This window comes from Neoarius graeffei, chromosome 12 (genome assembly GCF_027579695.1).
Source record: "Neoarius graeffei isolate fNeoGra1 chromosome 12, fNeoGra1.pri, whole genome shotgun sequence".
Lineage (NCBI taxonomy): Eukaryota > Metazoa > Chordata > Actinopteri > Siluriformes > Ariidae > Neoarius > Neoarius graeffei.
The window spans coordinates 58311700-58328134 of record NC_083580.1 but is presented as its reverse complement, the minus strand read 5'-3'; the positions used below and the strand labels follow the sequence as shown (position 1 = coordinate 58328134).

At 40.4% G+C, this 16435-nt stretch overlaps 1 protein-coding gene across 1 annotated transcript in view; it reads left to right on the top strand.

Annotated features, from left to right (window-relative positions):
• Positions 1-16435, top strand: part of rb1 (retinoblastoma 1) — a 123360-nt gene that overhangs the window by 98212 nt on the left and 8713 nt on the right. Inside the window, exons 19-25 of the mRNA XM_060936128.1 lie at positions 3754-3890; positions 4197-4342; positions 9896-10000; positions 10118-10231; positions 10358-10488; positions 13176-13206; positions 14900-15042. Coding sequence (XP_060792111.1) covers positions 3754-3890; positions 4197-4342; positions 9896-10000; positions 10118-10231; positions 10358-10488; positions 13176-13206; positions 14900-15042 — 807 coding nt within the window. The remainder of the gene's footprint in view (positions 1-3753; positions 3891-4196; positions 4343-9895; positions 10001-10117; positions 10232-10357; positions 10489-13175; positions 13207-14899; positions 15043-16435) is intronic.

The window sequence follows — 16435 nt, the reverse complement described above, 5'->3', positions numbered from 1 at the left end:
GTGTCCTCCTTGGATGTGCTAAAGTTTAATCTTGGATGTGCTATTAAAGTTTAATCTTCCACAGGAGTTTCCTGCAGATGTTAAAGGACCGCAGCCTCCTAAGGAAGTATAGCCTGCTTTGTCCCTTCCTGTATAAGTGTTTGGTGTTGCAAGTCCAGTCCAGCTTGCTGTCCAGCCGCAGCCAGAGGTACTTGTAGGAATCCACAGCCTCCACCTCGACTCCCTCGATCAGAACTGGTCATGACCTTGGTCTGGACCTCCCAAAGTCAATGACCAGCTCCTTGGTCTTCGAGGTGTTGAGCTGCAGATGGTTCCTGTTGCACCACACAGCAAAGTCCCTCACCAGGCTCCTATACTCCTCTCTGTTGTCACTGATACACCCAACGATGGCTGTGTCATCGGCAAACTTCTGAATGTGACACAGCTCCGAGTTGTAGCAGAAGTCCGCGGTGTACGGGGTGAAGAGAAGAGGGGCCAGCACCATGCCCTGGGGTGCTCGGTGCTGCTGATCACAGTGTCAGACGTGATGTCCTTCAGTCTGATGTACTGCGGCCTGTCCATGAGGTAGCTGGAGATCCAGGTGACCAGGCAGGGGTCCACTCGCATCCTGTTCAGTTTGTCCTGAAGCAATAGGGGCTGGATGGTGTTGAAGGCACTCGAGAAGTCCAAGAAGAGGATCCTCACTGTGCCATTTCCCTTATCCAGATGCGAGTGGGCTCTGTGTAGCAGGTAGAGGATGGCGTCTTCCACACCAACACCTGCCCGGTACGCAAACTGCAGACAGTCCTGGGCATGTTGTACCTGGGGTCTGAGGAGGCTGAGGAAGAGCCGCTCCAACGTCTTCATCAGATGTGAAGTGAGTGCCACCGGTCGGAAGTCGTTCAGCTTGCTGGGCCGATTCTTTTTGGGAACTGGAACGATACATGATGTCTTCCAGAGGGTTGGCACTCTCCCCAGCTGCAGGCTAAGGTTGAAGATGTGTTGGAGTGGTTCACCCAGTTCAGCAGCACAGATCTTCAGTAGTCAGGGACACACCTTGTCCAGGCCTGCTGCTTTCCTGGGGTGAAGCTTCCTCAGTTGACCTCTGACCTGGTCTGCAGTAATGCATGGAGGAGTCTGTGTTGAGGAGGGGCCTGCTGTGATCACTGGGGGGAGGTGTGTTGAGGGAAGAAGGAGAGACGGCTGCAGTGAGGGAGAGGGTGGGGGGAACGTGGGCTGGTTGAACCGATTGAAAAAGTCATTCAACTCATTCGCCCTCTCCACTGTCCCCTCAACGACTCTGGTCTTTGTATTGTGGCCTGTGATGGTTTTCACACCTTCCCAGACCTCCCTCATGCTGTTCTCCTTCAGCTTCTGCTCCACCTTCCTCCTGTAGCTGTCCTTAGCTTCCCTCACGCAGCGTTTTACCTCCTGCTGTGCTGCTTTCACCGCCTCCCTATCCCTGCTCCTGAAGGCGGCCTTCTTCCTGTTGAGGACAGCTTTGACTTCCTGTGTTACCCATGGCTTGTTATTAGGGTAACACCGTACGGTTTTAGCGGGGGAAACCACGTCTGCACAGAAGTTAAGGTAATCCATCAGACAGTGTGTCAGCCCCTCTTTGTCCTCACAGTGTGGGCTAAGCAGCACATCCCAGTCTGTGATGTCATAACAGTCCCTGAGGGCATCTTCCATTTCAGGGGACCACCTCCTGATGGAGCTAGTTGTTGCAGGCTGCCTTTGAACCAGTTAGTGGTTAGCGTGTCCGCCTGTCGATCGGGAGCTCACGAGTTCTACTTATGGTCGGGTCATACCAAAGACCATCATAAAAATGATACCTACTGCCGTCTGGCAAGGCATGCTGCAATACAGGTGCGAGTGAGGAGTCAAACTCTCGTGGTTACCAGAGGACCCGCCCCCCACTGTAACCCTAGCTATGTAATAGGCGAGAGGCCGAGGGCTACGGAAACGGAGATCGGCGCCACATGGCGTGGGAAGGACTTGTTACAACTCCTTATCAAAGCCATTGTTCGTTTAGTTTGTGAGTTAAAGTGCTAGTCTTACAAAAATGACATCACCCCTGAAAATTATACCTTATAAAACTTGACATGTTAAATAGTTTACTGTTTAATTTATATTTTAATACGAGACCAGGAACATGTTCTATTTAGCCAGTAAAGTTTGGCTCTTTGAGTCCGCCATTACCCAAATGCGTTCCTGGTAAGTTGTTGTTAGTTTAAAGAAAGTGACGTCATACGCGCAACATTTGAAAGTCTGCGGTATTTCTGGCTTCATCTGCTTTGCAAAATGTAGCCCCTTTTTTAATGATTTTATTTTTTTAATTCCAAGACAAAATTAAAATCAAAGCACGCCTCCTAAGAGGTGTGTGTCGTTCAAGGCTGTGCAAGTGTCGCAGATTTATTAAAAAGAAAAACAAAGCAGCCTTTTGATCTATTATAGCTCAAAGTTGGCAGGACACGTGGGGGGGAATTAATGGATTCAATTTGTACGGACAAAGAGGAGTAACTTCAAACCGACAGGATGGTTTGGTGTCTGCTTCATACATTTTTGAAAAAGGTAAATTTGTGAGGCAGATTCACATAGAAGGATTTGAGCGACATCTGGTACGCGGAGCGGTTCCCACAATCTGGAGACAAGTGTCAAGCTTGTGTTTAGCCTGTTGCTTGAATTCATTAGTTATCTTTAGTCAGATCAATAACGTTCTAAGGTAGTTTCTATGTGGCCAAATATAATACTTAGATAGACGACAGACAATTACTGGTTTAAAAGCAAACCGAAACATGATTACTTCACTTAAGTCACTTCTTCGTCCTTGTTGTAGTAAAGTTGTGTAGCGCGCTTTCCAAAAGAAGGCAGTTGCACAAATTATGTCACACGTGCAGCGCTGCTGACCAGTAAGTAAGCTTTTAGTGATTTTTGGAACAGAATTCCAACGCAAAAAAAAAATTTTCCAAACCAATTTTTTTATTTATCGGTGAACTTTACAACTTATTTGAGCACATCTCGCACACAGGTGGGCGGCACGGTGGTATAGTGGTTAGCGCTGTCGCCTCACAGCAAGAAGGTCCGGGTTCGAGCCCCGTGGCCGGCGAGGGCCTTTCTGTGCGGAGTTTGCATGTTCTCCCCGTGCCCGTGTGGGTTTCCTCCGGGTGCTCTGGTTTCCCCCACAGTCCAAAGACATGCAGGTTAGGTTAACTGGTGACTCTAAATTGACCGTAGGTGTGAATGTGAGTGTGAATGGTTGTCTGTGTCTATGTGTCAGCCCTGTGATGATCTGGTGACTTGTCCAGGGTGTACCCCGCCTTTCGCCGGTAGTCAGCTGGGATAGGCTCCAGCTTGCCTGCGACCCTGTAGAAGAGGATAAAGCGGCTACAGATAATGAGATACTTAATGAAATCTCGCACACAAAACCCTGGATTTTATGATGCAGTTTTTTGTAAGACTAGCACTTTAAAATGCAAATTTGAGGCTGGAGTGCTTATTTCTTCAGTCAAAATGTAATCTATGTTCTTCCCAGAAGAGTGGAGGTTATTATAAAGGCAAAGGAGAACTAAATCTGGAAGGGGGTATGTAAAGCACGTGTGTGTACTGGTCATATGTCATATTGGCCACACAATGTGGTTATGTTAAAAAATAAATAATTGTGTTTCGTGATCCTTCTGGGCCATTTTTTTAAATTCCCTAAAAGGAAACTTAAACCCAAAATTGCCAGATTTCTTGTTTGTATGTTCTCATCCTCTGTTTTGTCTCTATCAGATATCTGTCTCCTCTGCGTCCGAGTCGTCGAGTTGCAGCAGCAGAAGCGGATGTTCTAGCTGTGCCACCATCACAGCCCCCTGCCCCAGGCACCAGACAGCACCGCTCCAACTCCCTAAGCCTCTTCTATAAGAAACGTACGCCCTCTTATTTTTGAGCAGCAGCTGATCTCGTGATAATCATTGATAGACATGACGGACTTAAAATGTTCCGTACAATTTTCTGCTTGTACAGAGCTCATTTGTTTTGCTGTAATTTTCCACTCAATTCCTGAACGTGAGCTGCTGCAGTTTGGCTTGAATACAGACAAAGGTGGCCATTTCAAGCTGCAAATAAAAGCTCGACATAAATATGAAATATATTAGGACATTGTGGCATTTCAGAGCAGTTTCTCGCCGCCTTTACTGGCTTTTATTGATTGTTGGTGTTGCTTTTTTGTGTAGTATATAGAATGGCCTACCTGCGCCTGAAAATGCTTTTCTCTCACCTTCTGACCCTTGACCCTGAGCTGGAGGCCATCATATGGACTCTGCTCCAGCACACACTCCAGAACGAGTATGAGCTAATGAAGGACAGACACCTAGACCAGGTATTAACCTGCACTTCCTTTCACTTTGAACATGTTCTGGTCAGTTTATACAAGTGTTACTGTTGATGTTAGTTTTGGGTCCTCTAGTCGCCACCTACAATCACAGCAGCCGTGGTTCTTTTCATCATTTAAAATTAAGAACAACTTAAATTCACCTAGCACAACTTTTTGCCAGCATGTCTGTCAAGAGTGGGAGGCCATTCAATTTGAATGGAGCAGTACAAACTTTGTGTGTAAAAGTAGTCTGTAAATTTATCTAGCAGATTTCATGACTCGAAAAATGAAAGGAAACACTTCAGTCTACTTAAGTTTAATTTTTTTTTATTCATGACTAAATTTTCATGCTTATTTTGATATATATATATATATATATATATATATATATATGTATATGTATATATGTGTATATATATATATATATATATGAGTGATTCCACGCTTATGGGTACTGAAATGGGGACATGAACTTATTTTTAAAAATTCACCTAAAACCATTTCTTTTTTTACCATCAGGTCACAAAACATGTAATCTTTAATGAATGATATGTTAAAAGATAACTTTAATTTTCTGAGATGTAATAAAAACATATTTATATGCCAAAGTCAAGCCTATGAGTTCCAAAATGATGTCTGTTACATTACTTCTGTTACGATTGTCCATCTCGCGTCTGTTACAATTTAATTACAATCTAGCTATATACCATGTTAATCTTATTGAAAGAATGTGTATGTTTATTCTACTACACATGTTTATTAATTATATTTGCTAAAACATCACCTTCCTATGTTTCAAAAAGTAATTCTACATTGTTAAAATTGAGAATATATATGTCCACAACACTTCTGTTACGTTCTGACTTTGGCATATAAATGTTTTTATTACATCTCAGAAAATTAAAGTTATCTTTTAACATATCATTCATTAAAGATTACATGTTTTGTGACCTGATGGTAAAAAAAGAAATGGTTTTAGGTGAATTTTTAAAAATAAGTTCATGTCCCCATTTCAGTACCCATGAGCGTGGAATCACTCTTACTCAAAACCTATTTTTTTTTATATAAGAGTGATTCCACGCTCATGGGTACTGAAATGGGGACATGAACTTATTTTTAAAAATTCACCTAAAACCATTTCTTTTTTTACCATCAGGTCACAAAACATGTAATCTTTAATGAATGATATGTTAAAAGATAACTTTAATTTTCTGAGATGTAATAAAAACATATTTATATGCCAAAGTCAGAACGTAACAGAAGTGTTGTGGACATATATATTCTCAATTTTAACAATGTAGAATTACTTTTTGAAACATAGGAAGGTGATGTTTTAGCAAATATAATTAATAAACGTGTAGTAGAATAAACATACACATTCTTTCAATAAGATTAACATGGTATATAGCTAGATTGTAATTAATTTGTAACAGACGCGAGATGGACAATCGTAACAGAAGTAATGTAACAGACATCATTTTGGAACTCATAGGCTTGACTTTGGCATATAAATATGTTTTTATTACATCTCAGAAAATTAAAGTTATCTTTTAACATATCATTCATTAAAGATTACATGTTTTGTGACCTGATGGTAAAAAAAGAAATGGTTTTAGGTGAATTTTTAAAAATAAGTTCATGTCCCCATTTCAGTACCCATAAGCGTGGAATCACTCTTATATAAAAAAAATAGGTTTTGACTTAGTTTCTAAGAGCAATGTTTGTTTCCAGAGCTTATATCCAAAACTGTTCATGATACAGGTTTGAAACTTGGTAGACATGTTAACAAGGTGATGTAGATGCACCTTTTCATACTAAGAAATTTTAATTTTTCATGTTTCCGTGGAAACAATTTCAGACTTAGTCTCTCAGGTTAGTCTTAGGGGTAGGTTTTGTTTCCGGAGTAGAACTTGAAAACTATGAGTGGTATGGTCTTGAAAGTTGGTATATGTGTTGATTTAAATAATGTACATGTGCCTTTTGATATAAAGAAATGTGAGAAATTGTCATTTTTATCTCACCTGGACCAAAGGTCTGGTGGGTTTATGCCATGGGGCTGCTGAGGTCAGTGTAAAGAGGTAGGGTTGGTTTCCTGCAGCACAACTTGAAAAATGTGACAAATAATATCTTGAAACTTGGTATATAGTTTGTATATAGGGTGGGGGATATAGATGACTCTGTCTTGTTGTTCTTCCTCACTTATGGTGACAAAGCAATTGGCCACCATTTTGCCGAATCGCTTGAGGTGATTATCAAGAAATCGTCTGAATCTCTCGACCAATCAGCACGTGCAATTTCCTATAATCACCACCTGTGTATTTATACTCATGTCACATATGCCACTTGAATCTGATTGGTCAGAAGGTGTTAAATTTAACGGTACAGCTCAGACAGTAGTTCTGGCTGTAATTCAAACATTAGGCTGATATTACTGCTTTTGTTGTAATATGGTATAATATTCTGTAGAACTAGTTACCTGGGACTTGTATAGAGCACACACGACATAATCCAAGCCTAAGAATAAACGCATTTAAAAATGTGCTGTTTTTAACAAAGATAAACTTGGAATTGTTGATACGGTGTCATTGTCTGTCAGTAGATGCTTGTTTAATGTTTATGGACGGAGCCTCTGGTGCCATGCTGGAGAAATCTAATGGCAGCTGATTTGTGTTTCCAGGGACCAACCTTACAGCCATCTCATCAGCAGCTCAGAAATTTTAACCACTAAACTACTGTCTAGCATTTGCTTTAATAAATATTCAGATTTGGGTGCATTAGTGGTAGAGATCACCATCAGCAAAACACAAACACCATTACCACCATAAGATTAAACATGTCCCTTTCAAATTCTAAGAATCAGGACATCAGATCAACGCTGGCCTGAAACACTACCTGTATTTGATCTGACTCGACACGTTTTCTCATTCCGTGTTTTGTGCCATAAATAGAAAGCCAGCAAACTTGCTGCAACTTTCTATATACGAGGCTTATTATTTGGTGAAACCCAGGTCATATAGTCAACTGTTCTGCAAACAAAATGTCTCATCTTCCGGTAGGCATATAACGATTCACTCAATTAATAGAATAGAATGCTTTTATTGTCACTGCACAAATGTACAACTAAATTTAATTCATCAAAGCCGCTGCATACGTGTGCGCCGCCACTCTTGGGCACTTCAGCCCAAGGCCGTCTTTGGATTGTGGGGGAAACCAGAGCACCCGGATGAAACCCACGCAGACACAGGGAGAACAATTCTCTTTCTTTTTTTTTTGGGGGGGGGGTGTTTAAACAAAAGGCATATTTAAAATGATAAAGAATAGGGTTTTGGTTTTTTTGTTTGTTTTTAAACACATGCACACAAATTGGCGCTCTCTTTTTACAAGTTTACTTCCAGAACACAGAACATACTGGAAGTTATGCATGTAACACACATCATCCGACGATAAATCACGATACAAATTTCTGATGATTCAAATGGATTAAATAAAAAAATGAATCGAGAGCATCAGTAATCTTAGTTTTTCCGAGCTGTAATTGCGTTATTTTGCAGGAATTCGCATGACTTCAACCTGGATGGAAGTAACACAGTGCGAATGCTGCAGAAAACACATGCACACAAATTGGCTTCTCTCTTTTTACAAATAGGTGAAAGATGAAGAAAAGAGAAGAAAAATAGAGGTAGTACATGTTCATAAGTTTCTTAAGAAAAGGCCCATTTGTCATTATCATTTTTTCGTAAAAGGAATATTTTAGTTAAAAATAAGCTATATTTTACGCCACCCTTTACAAATATGGGTGAATACTTACTGTTGGTTATTAAAAATGAAACAAGGGTTTTGGTTTTTTTTTTTTTGGGGGGGGGTGTTTAAACAAAAGGCATATTTAAAATGATAAAGAATAGGGTTTTGGTTTTTTTGTTTGTTTTTAAATCCCCCACTTGCCAAAAGGCCCGATGGGGGGGATTGTGTCGTGGCAATGTCCATCCTGGAAAGGGTGCTCACCTTCAGCAATCAACTCCAATCTCTCAATTTTTGGAGGAATTTCATGAAACTTGGCAGGATTCTTTGTTATATGTCGGTAGTACGTATATTGCAATTTCGTTCAATTCAGTCGCATTTTTACCAGAGTTATGGCCCTTGATTACCAAACTTGTACGGTACTTTCATAATTTCATGAGGGTGTATTAAGCTCTTATAGCATAGATATAGTTGCCAGCGGGGGATATTGTGCTCTCTGAGCACTCTTGTTGGTAGGAGCTTTCTTCATTTTAATACTTTTTTCAAACATATATGGTGGGAAATTCCAATCATTAATTCAGTATCATGAATCAAATTGTGAAATGAGGTGATACGGTGGTGTAGTGGTTAGCACGGTCGCCTCACGGCAAGAAGGTCCTGGGTTCGAGCCCCGTGGCCAGCGAGGGCCTTTCTTTGTGGAGTTTGCATGTTCTCCCTGTGTCTGCGTGGGTTTCCTCCGGATGCTCTGGTTTCCCCCACAATCCAAAGACGGCCTTGGGCTGAAGTGCCCAAGAGTGGCGGCGCACACGTATGCAGCGGTTTTGGTGAATTAAATTTAGTTGTACATTTGTGCAGTGACAATAAAAGCATTCTACTCTATTAATTGAGTGAATCGTTATATGCTTACCGGAAGATGAGGCATTTTGTTTGCAGAACAGTTGACTATATGACCTGGGTTTCACCAAATAATAAGCCTCGTATATGAAAAGTTGCAGCAAGTTTGCTGGCTTTCTGAGAGTTAGCTGTTCTTTGCTGAAGCATCGAGATCTGTGTTAATGTAATGCTGGGATCAGACAACACAAATTCAGCCTGATTTTGACATGGTTTTGTCCTGGCTGACAAATTTCCAGCATCAGACCCAAATATGAATGTCAGGAATGACAAACAGGCCTTGTAGTGTGACGTAATCGAAGAACAGCAATGTAGCGTGACGTAATTGAAGAACAGCAATGTAGCATCTGGGACGCCCCATGACACCTCGACAAAAAGTCTAGCATGTCAAAAAAAAATTTTCTTGCCATATTTTGTAGCCATGATGGACAATTTCTTGATCCTCCTCCCCGACGACACACAGACGTCAATGATGATTGGTTGGGGTCAAACTTATCGTGTTGCCAGTCTCCCAACTAAGTCCTGGCAAGAATTTATGGCTGTATGATTGCTTAATCTGATATGGTGACCGTTGGGAAAGGCAAAAATATCATGTCTGATCCTGGCATAAGCAAGTGTCCAGCTAAGAGCAGTCCTGGACTGTTTTTACTGCATTAATTAAGCATGAGCTTTTTTGCAGAGAGGTCTGAATTTAAAAAAAAAAACCTTCTCTCCATTTGGTCATTAATCCATTTCGTGTATACATGTTTTTTTTTCCATCAGAACTGTGGGGTTCTAGTTGAACAGTGTTTGGGCTTAGTGAATGGCTTGTTTCATTTCAGCTGAATCATTGATGACATGGTGAACTTGACCATAAATATCACTCTAGGTAGTGTTTATAAAAATAGATGAATAAATCAAAGGGATCTTTGTGATATCCTTGTGTTTCAGCTGATGATGTCTGCCATGTATGCCATATGCAAGGTGAAAAATGTGGATTTGCGCTTCAAGACGATCGTCACTGCGTACAAAGAGCTTCCCAATACCAACCAGGAGGTCTGAACAATACTGTTTTTATATTATGGATTCTTTATTTATTTTTTTTAGTTGAAGGCAAAATGAAATTCTCTCAGAACATTTTGCTTCTCATTTTGTTTCTTCTCGATCATCCAGACTTTCAAGCGTGTGTTGATCAGAGACGGCCAATACGATTCCATCATAGTCTTCTACAACCTGGTGTTTATGCAGAAGTTGAAGACAAACATCCTGCAGTACGCTTCTCCTCGGGTAATGTGCTTTAATGCGTCCTGTCTAATCCTGTACTGTGGTGTCCCCTATTGGACAGAATGAATATTAACACCATGTAGTCGAATGCAGTTTGTATTACTAATTGTGGTGTGTCTTTTCTCCCAGCCTCCTCCCCTGTCTCCCATTCCACATATTCCCCGGAGTCCGTACATGTATCCCAGCTCTCCGCTCAGAGTGCCTGGTGGGAACGTCTACATCTCTCCTTTAAAGAGCAATCGTATGACACCCAGATCCAGGTCACTGCTCTGTTAAACAGCAACTCTCTTACTTATTGGTTTCAATGATTGAAATGCATGAAACGGTTAAACCGATAGAAGGCATGTGCTGTTCATTGATGGTCACATTTTTAAATTCAGGGCGTGCTGTTTTATCTAATTACACTGCAACCCCACTATAACAAACTCTTTTACTATGAACTTTCGCGTATAATGAAATAAGTTCATGTTCCCGCCTTTAGTGACAGTCAGCATCTTAAAAAAAAAAAAAATCATTGAGCTATGTGTTCCTCTTCCCATGAGAGACAAATAATAGGTAAACAAGTCCATAGTCAAGTTAACAGTACATGTTAATGCCATAAAACAAAGGATTAAAGTGCATGGTCTGGACCAGTTTCGCTTTTTTTTTTTTTTTTTTTATGAAAGTATGTCCCTTTACACACTCGTCCAGAAGGGTAATTTTGCACAAGGCCATCTGTCTACAGCAGAAAAAAATAAAATAAAACGCGTCTGGAAAAATCCCAAGGGAGTCTGGAGCCAGATTCGTGACGTTACCTGCGGAAGCGCCAGCAGGCTATGCGAGCTTTGCACGGTTTCAGTGCACAGCCTGTGTAGACCAAGCGCTCCCATTCCTCTCTCATTGTCCGGTCTTTTGGAAAATGATGAGTACTAATCCCATCAAGACTGGTGTTGCTACACCCTCCTACGATACATCTGTTAACCATTTTAATAATTGCGCGATAACGTTGAAGAAATTTGCAGAAAACCACCAGGTCGTTTTCTCATAAACAAACCAGCGCTGAAGTAGGATTCAGAAGGAGGCGTCCCGCACGCAACATCACAAAAATCAATGTTTGCCGGGAAATCCAAATGCAAAGTTTTTTCAGAGGCGGACCAATTCACCTCAAATGGCTTGATTTCAACTGAATTTTTCTGGTATTGCATAAGGTAAAAAAATTGCACAAAATGCAAAATGTGACAGACATTTGACCAAAGTTTAATATAAAATAGGAGAATTACATTGATCTTGCTCCTGAATTTACCCGTGATATGCACTTTAACTATCCTTGCTTAGGTGTCGATCACTAGCAATTATCGTGAACTGCAATCATTGACTTCAAAAAACCAATTCCTTAAAAGGACTTTATTTTATGAGCTAAAAGCAGTTTTACTCAAGTCTTTACCCCGTAAGCATTGTTGTCATGGTTACTCGTTGTCACGTCCACGTACGTTGGTGCTCCGAGTGTACTGACGCGTGCACAGTGCCATTAAGACTAACTACCATGCACCTGTTCCAGATTAGAGCACAATCACAACATGCGCTTATAAGGACTCCTTAAACACACAGACTTTGCGAAGTATACACACTGTACCTAGTGTCTCACGTTACCAAGCCTTTGTTCTGTGTATTACTTTATTGGTTTTGACTCGCTTTTGTATTTTGGACTTTACCTTTGTGATTACCGTTTATGTTCTGTTTGTGCCTTGTGTGATCGTTGCCCATTCTATCACCCTGCCTTTGTCTTCGGTTTTTGAGCTGTTTGCCTGCCCGTTTTTAACTAAACACTCTTCCTGCAATTACATCTGTCATCTGCCTCCAATACATGACACTCGTAAATGTAGGATACTCTCCGTCGAAAACAAACTTCATATCCTGTACCATCTAAAGAATATTATTCTCTCCACGTTCACTGGATATGAGCAATCGCACACTCTGATTGGCTACTCTACTACTAGGATATCAGCTCATATATTGTGAGTAGAGAAACAAAATGGCGGAGCATGTTGCTGGACCAACCGAGGATGAAATAAAAACTCTACTCAAAAACAAAACTCAAAAAAAATAAGGCAACAAAATATGGAATAAAAGTATTTAATGTTAAGAACGTATTCTTCTCCCCCCCATAATAATAATAATAATAATAATAATAATAATAATTATTATTATTATTATTATTATAGCATTTTTCACAAATTGCTACTGTCATTTTGCCAGTTTGTTTACATTCTAAGCAGAAATTATTTGGTCAGACTTTTTTTTTTTTTTAATCGAATTTGCAAAAAATGAAAGCTCTGTTTCTCAAAAATCCAGTGAACGTGAATATAATAAACATTATTCCACTCAATCTTGTCGTACGTGGCTTATAGCCAATTCAGTGCTATGCACCTCATCGGCCATCAGCTCATGTACCACTCGATTTCGTGGAATAACTGTTAATGGTATACTGAAAAACTCTGTTTCAACTTTTAAAGAAAAACAGCGCCAAGACTTCGTCCATAACTGCAATCAGCATAATGGGCTGAAAAGAAAGAAGATGCAGCAAGTAAACAGCGAGTGTAACTTATTTTGTTTACTTTGCAAATATGTAAGTGAATTAAGCGTAAATATAAATTAAACACAGCCGGTCTTGTTTTACATAAGCGTGAGTTAGTGGTGTGACAAGTGGGTTCATTTCAGTATTACGAACTTTTAACGAACTATTTGGATGTCGCCCAAGGAGTTTGTTTTAGCGGGGTTACAGTGAACTCAACCTGGGGGTGGTCACAGTGACTCCGCTTGGCTTCGGGCCACATCATGGCACCCTTTTATGTTTTAGTCTTTACCATGATGGCCGTCTGTGAGAAACAGCTACTGTGTATAAATCACGGGACATGCCACAGACAATGATGAACTCATGAGATCCTTGTACTCTGCACCATTCTTACAGGATCCTTGTCTCCATTGGCGAATCATTCGGGGTGAGTCATTTTTGTACTCCTTTTACTGCACACTCAGGCTGAGAAATATGATACAATATCCTTAAAATCATTCCTGTGCATTTTGAAGTGTAGTGTCATTCGTCAGTAAATTTATGCATCAATTAGTTTATTATACCCCCACGCCGAAGTGGGGGTATACTGGTTTACCTCTGTCCATATCTCCGTATTTCCATCTGTCTGAAACACCCTTTTTCTCAGCAACCACCAATCATAGCTGCTTGGTAGCTAGCTTCAGCTTGGGGTTCATTACAGTGTATACCGTTTTCAGGTCTGTCGCACATCGACTTCCCGTTTACCAACTGAATGTATTTACAGTACAAAACATATAGCGTGGATTTAGAAAACGTTCCTAACACTCTTCTCAGTAACTACAAATCACAACTGCTTGGTATTTGGTAGCGAGCTTCAGCTTGGGGTTCTATACAGTGTATACCGTTTTCAGGTCTGTCACGCATCGACTTCCTGTTTACCGACTGAATGTATTTACGAAACATATAGGGTGGATTCTGCCGCTATTTCAAGACGCAAAATGCTATTCCAAAATGACAGTTTACCAGGATGCTATTTGAAATCCCTGGGGAGAACACTGTTCTTTACTTACTTATTTCAGGGTTAATTATTTGTTGATGTCAGTATTCATAATAAGTGTCCTGTTCCTTCGATTGCTTGCATTCTGATATAAGCGAGAGTGGGGGGGGGATACGTAAGTGAGCTCACAGTTGATCTTATTTTTCCTATTTTATAACTAGAAATTAATATAGGCTTCATGTAGAAATATGGATTAGGGCTGCATCGATGCCATTTTTTTTAGCCTGAATATGAATACATTGTTTTGGTACTCGATCCTGAAACAAATAACCTGCTTAGTATTAATCATTCAGGGATGTCATGAGACCAATTATTTCGCCCTCTTGTTTCCATGATTTTAAATAAAGTTTGTGTACAGCTGGAAATAAAGCAGATTTCATTGTTGTTGGAATCCCTCCTGGTCGACGAACGATAGCAGCTGAACGTCTAGAACAACATCCTGAGCATTTGTGTTTTCTATTTCAGGCGTTTTATCAGGTTACATGTATTGAAAGAAAAAGAAAAGGACAAAGCCTTTATTTGTCATTTATACATTATAGTACAGTGAAAATCTTTTCTTCACATATCTCAGCTAGTTAGGGAGTCCGGGTCAGAGAGCAGGGTCGACCCTTGGAGCAGAAAGGGTTAAATGGCAGATTGGTGGTGCTGAAGCTTGAACCTCGACCTTCTGGTCAATAATGCAGAGATTTAATTGCTTATAGGAAGATCCTGTAGTTCCTCCTCTTGATATTTACTCAGACTTTGCAGTGTGCTTTTCTTTGATCGCCATCTTTAACTGTGAAATGCGACCAGGTCTTTGTGTGTCATCTGTCCTCTTATTAGATCAGCAACATGCACTCGGCTTAGATCGCACAGTCTTGTATAGTATCTGGAGTTGGTATCAAAGCACTTATTTTTATCACAGAGTAGTCGTAATCGCTACAGCATCGGACAGACGCGCAATACCAAAATCAGGATCGAAACCTCCTGATCTCGATTGTGTGTCTCAAACATATTTTCGGCTCTTAGGATTTATTTGTTCACCCTTAATACACACTGCTGCTGATGAATTGTGTTGTCTAAGCATTTTCCTTCTCTGAACCAGACCTCAGACAAATTCCAGAAGATCAATCAGATGGTCAGTAGCACAGATTGGCCCCCGAAGAGAAGTCTAGCCGGAGACTCCAACCCCAAACCCCTGAAGCGGTTACGTTTCGATGTGGATGGACAGGATGAGGCTGATGGGAGGTGGGCCCTCTCTTAATGTTTCAGCAGGACAAAAGGGTCGTTACATGTCAACTCGAGCAAGGCTTCTGGCCAAAAATATTTTAATTTTAGTAATTTTTTTTTTAAACAGTCAAACACACACACACCAAAAAAAAAAAAGAGACACACAAAATATTAAAGCTTTTAGAGCTTGTTTTACTGAGTTTCAACCCCTTTTATTGAGGCGGAAGGGGTCAATTGATCAGTTTTGCTTCTCATTTTGGAGAAAGTTCGGGGTTTTGAAAATGAACTTTACTGAGAACCCACATCCCTTATTTTGTTTTTTTGGAAAGGCATGTTGGTACACTTCATTCTTTGGAAGAGAGAGAGTTTTATGAGTCAGGGGCGGGGCAGAGGGGTTGTCTCAGAAAGGAAAATCCAAATATGGGACACAAGGCATAAATCCGGTTTTCTGTGTCCTGGAAGAATAAATATTGTAGATTAATTAGTATCAAAATTGGAACTGTATCGCTCTCTCTCTCTCTCTCTCTCTCTCTCTCTCTCGGTCTCTCGGTTTAAAAAAATCCACTTTTAAGGATCAAAATATATTAAAGTGGCCGACTGGCGCTCCCCTAAATTAGTGTACAAAAAGCTTCTTAAAAAAAACCCCTAAATGTCTGTCTGTAATCCTAAAGTTAATCTTTAGATTAACTGAGCTTTTCAGAGTAGCCACTTACAGATAAATACTGTATTACGGTTTGTGAAGCCGTGAAACCATTATTCCCCTGTCGGTATACCTGCACAGTGATGCACTGCAGAAATAGTGAATGCAAATTGAGTTCCCAAAGTTTTGAATATGACTTCGATGGGCAGATGAGTGCTGGGCCCTTGTTCATCTCATGCTGTGTTTTCTCCCTGCCCCAGCTGCAATATTAACTGACACATGGTACACTTGAATGAAAAGGGCATTCAGAGGATCAGTGCGTTTCAGATTTTCATCAATGTGCATTTCCGAATATGCTCTTGGACACAAATTTTATCCATTTTTGTTAAGTCACAAGTTATCTTCCAGGATAAATCTACACCGCCTTTTCTTCAGAACACAGAAAACCAGGTTTATGCCTTGTGTCCCACATTTGGATGGAGAACAAAGTTAAATTTAACAGTTTAATGCTGGAACCGTTTTGGTTGTTTGTTTATTTTGGGAGTTTAAAGTTATAAATGCCTGGAGATCAAGATAAGTTCCTAAGCAGACAATACAAGGGAAATAATGCGTCTTTTATACTTGAGAAAAAGTAAGAGTTTTAAAAAAAAAAAAATTGCACTCAACTTGTAAAACTGTAGGGTCGTCTACTCCACTCCACCCACCCTTTTTTTTTTTTTTTGGCGGGGGGGATTCTTTTATAGGAATTACTGCAGCAGCTTTTTAAAAATC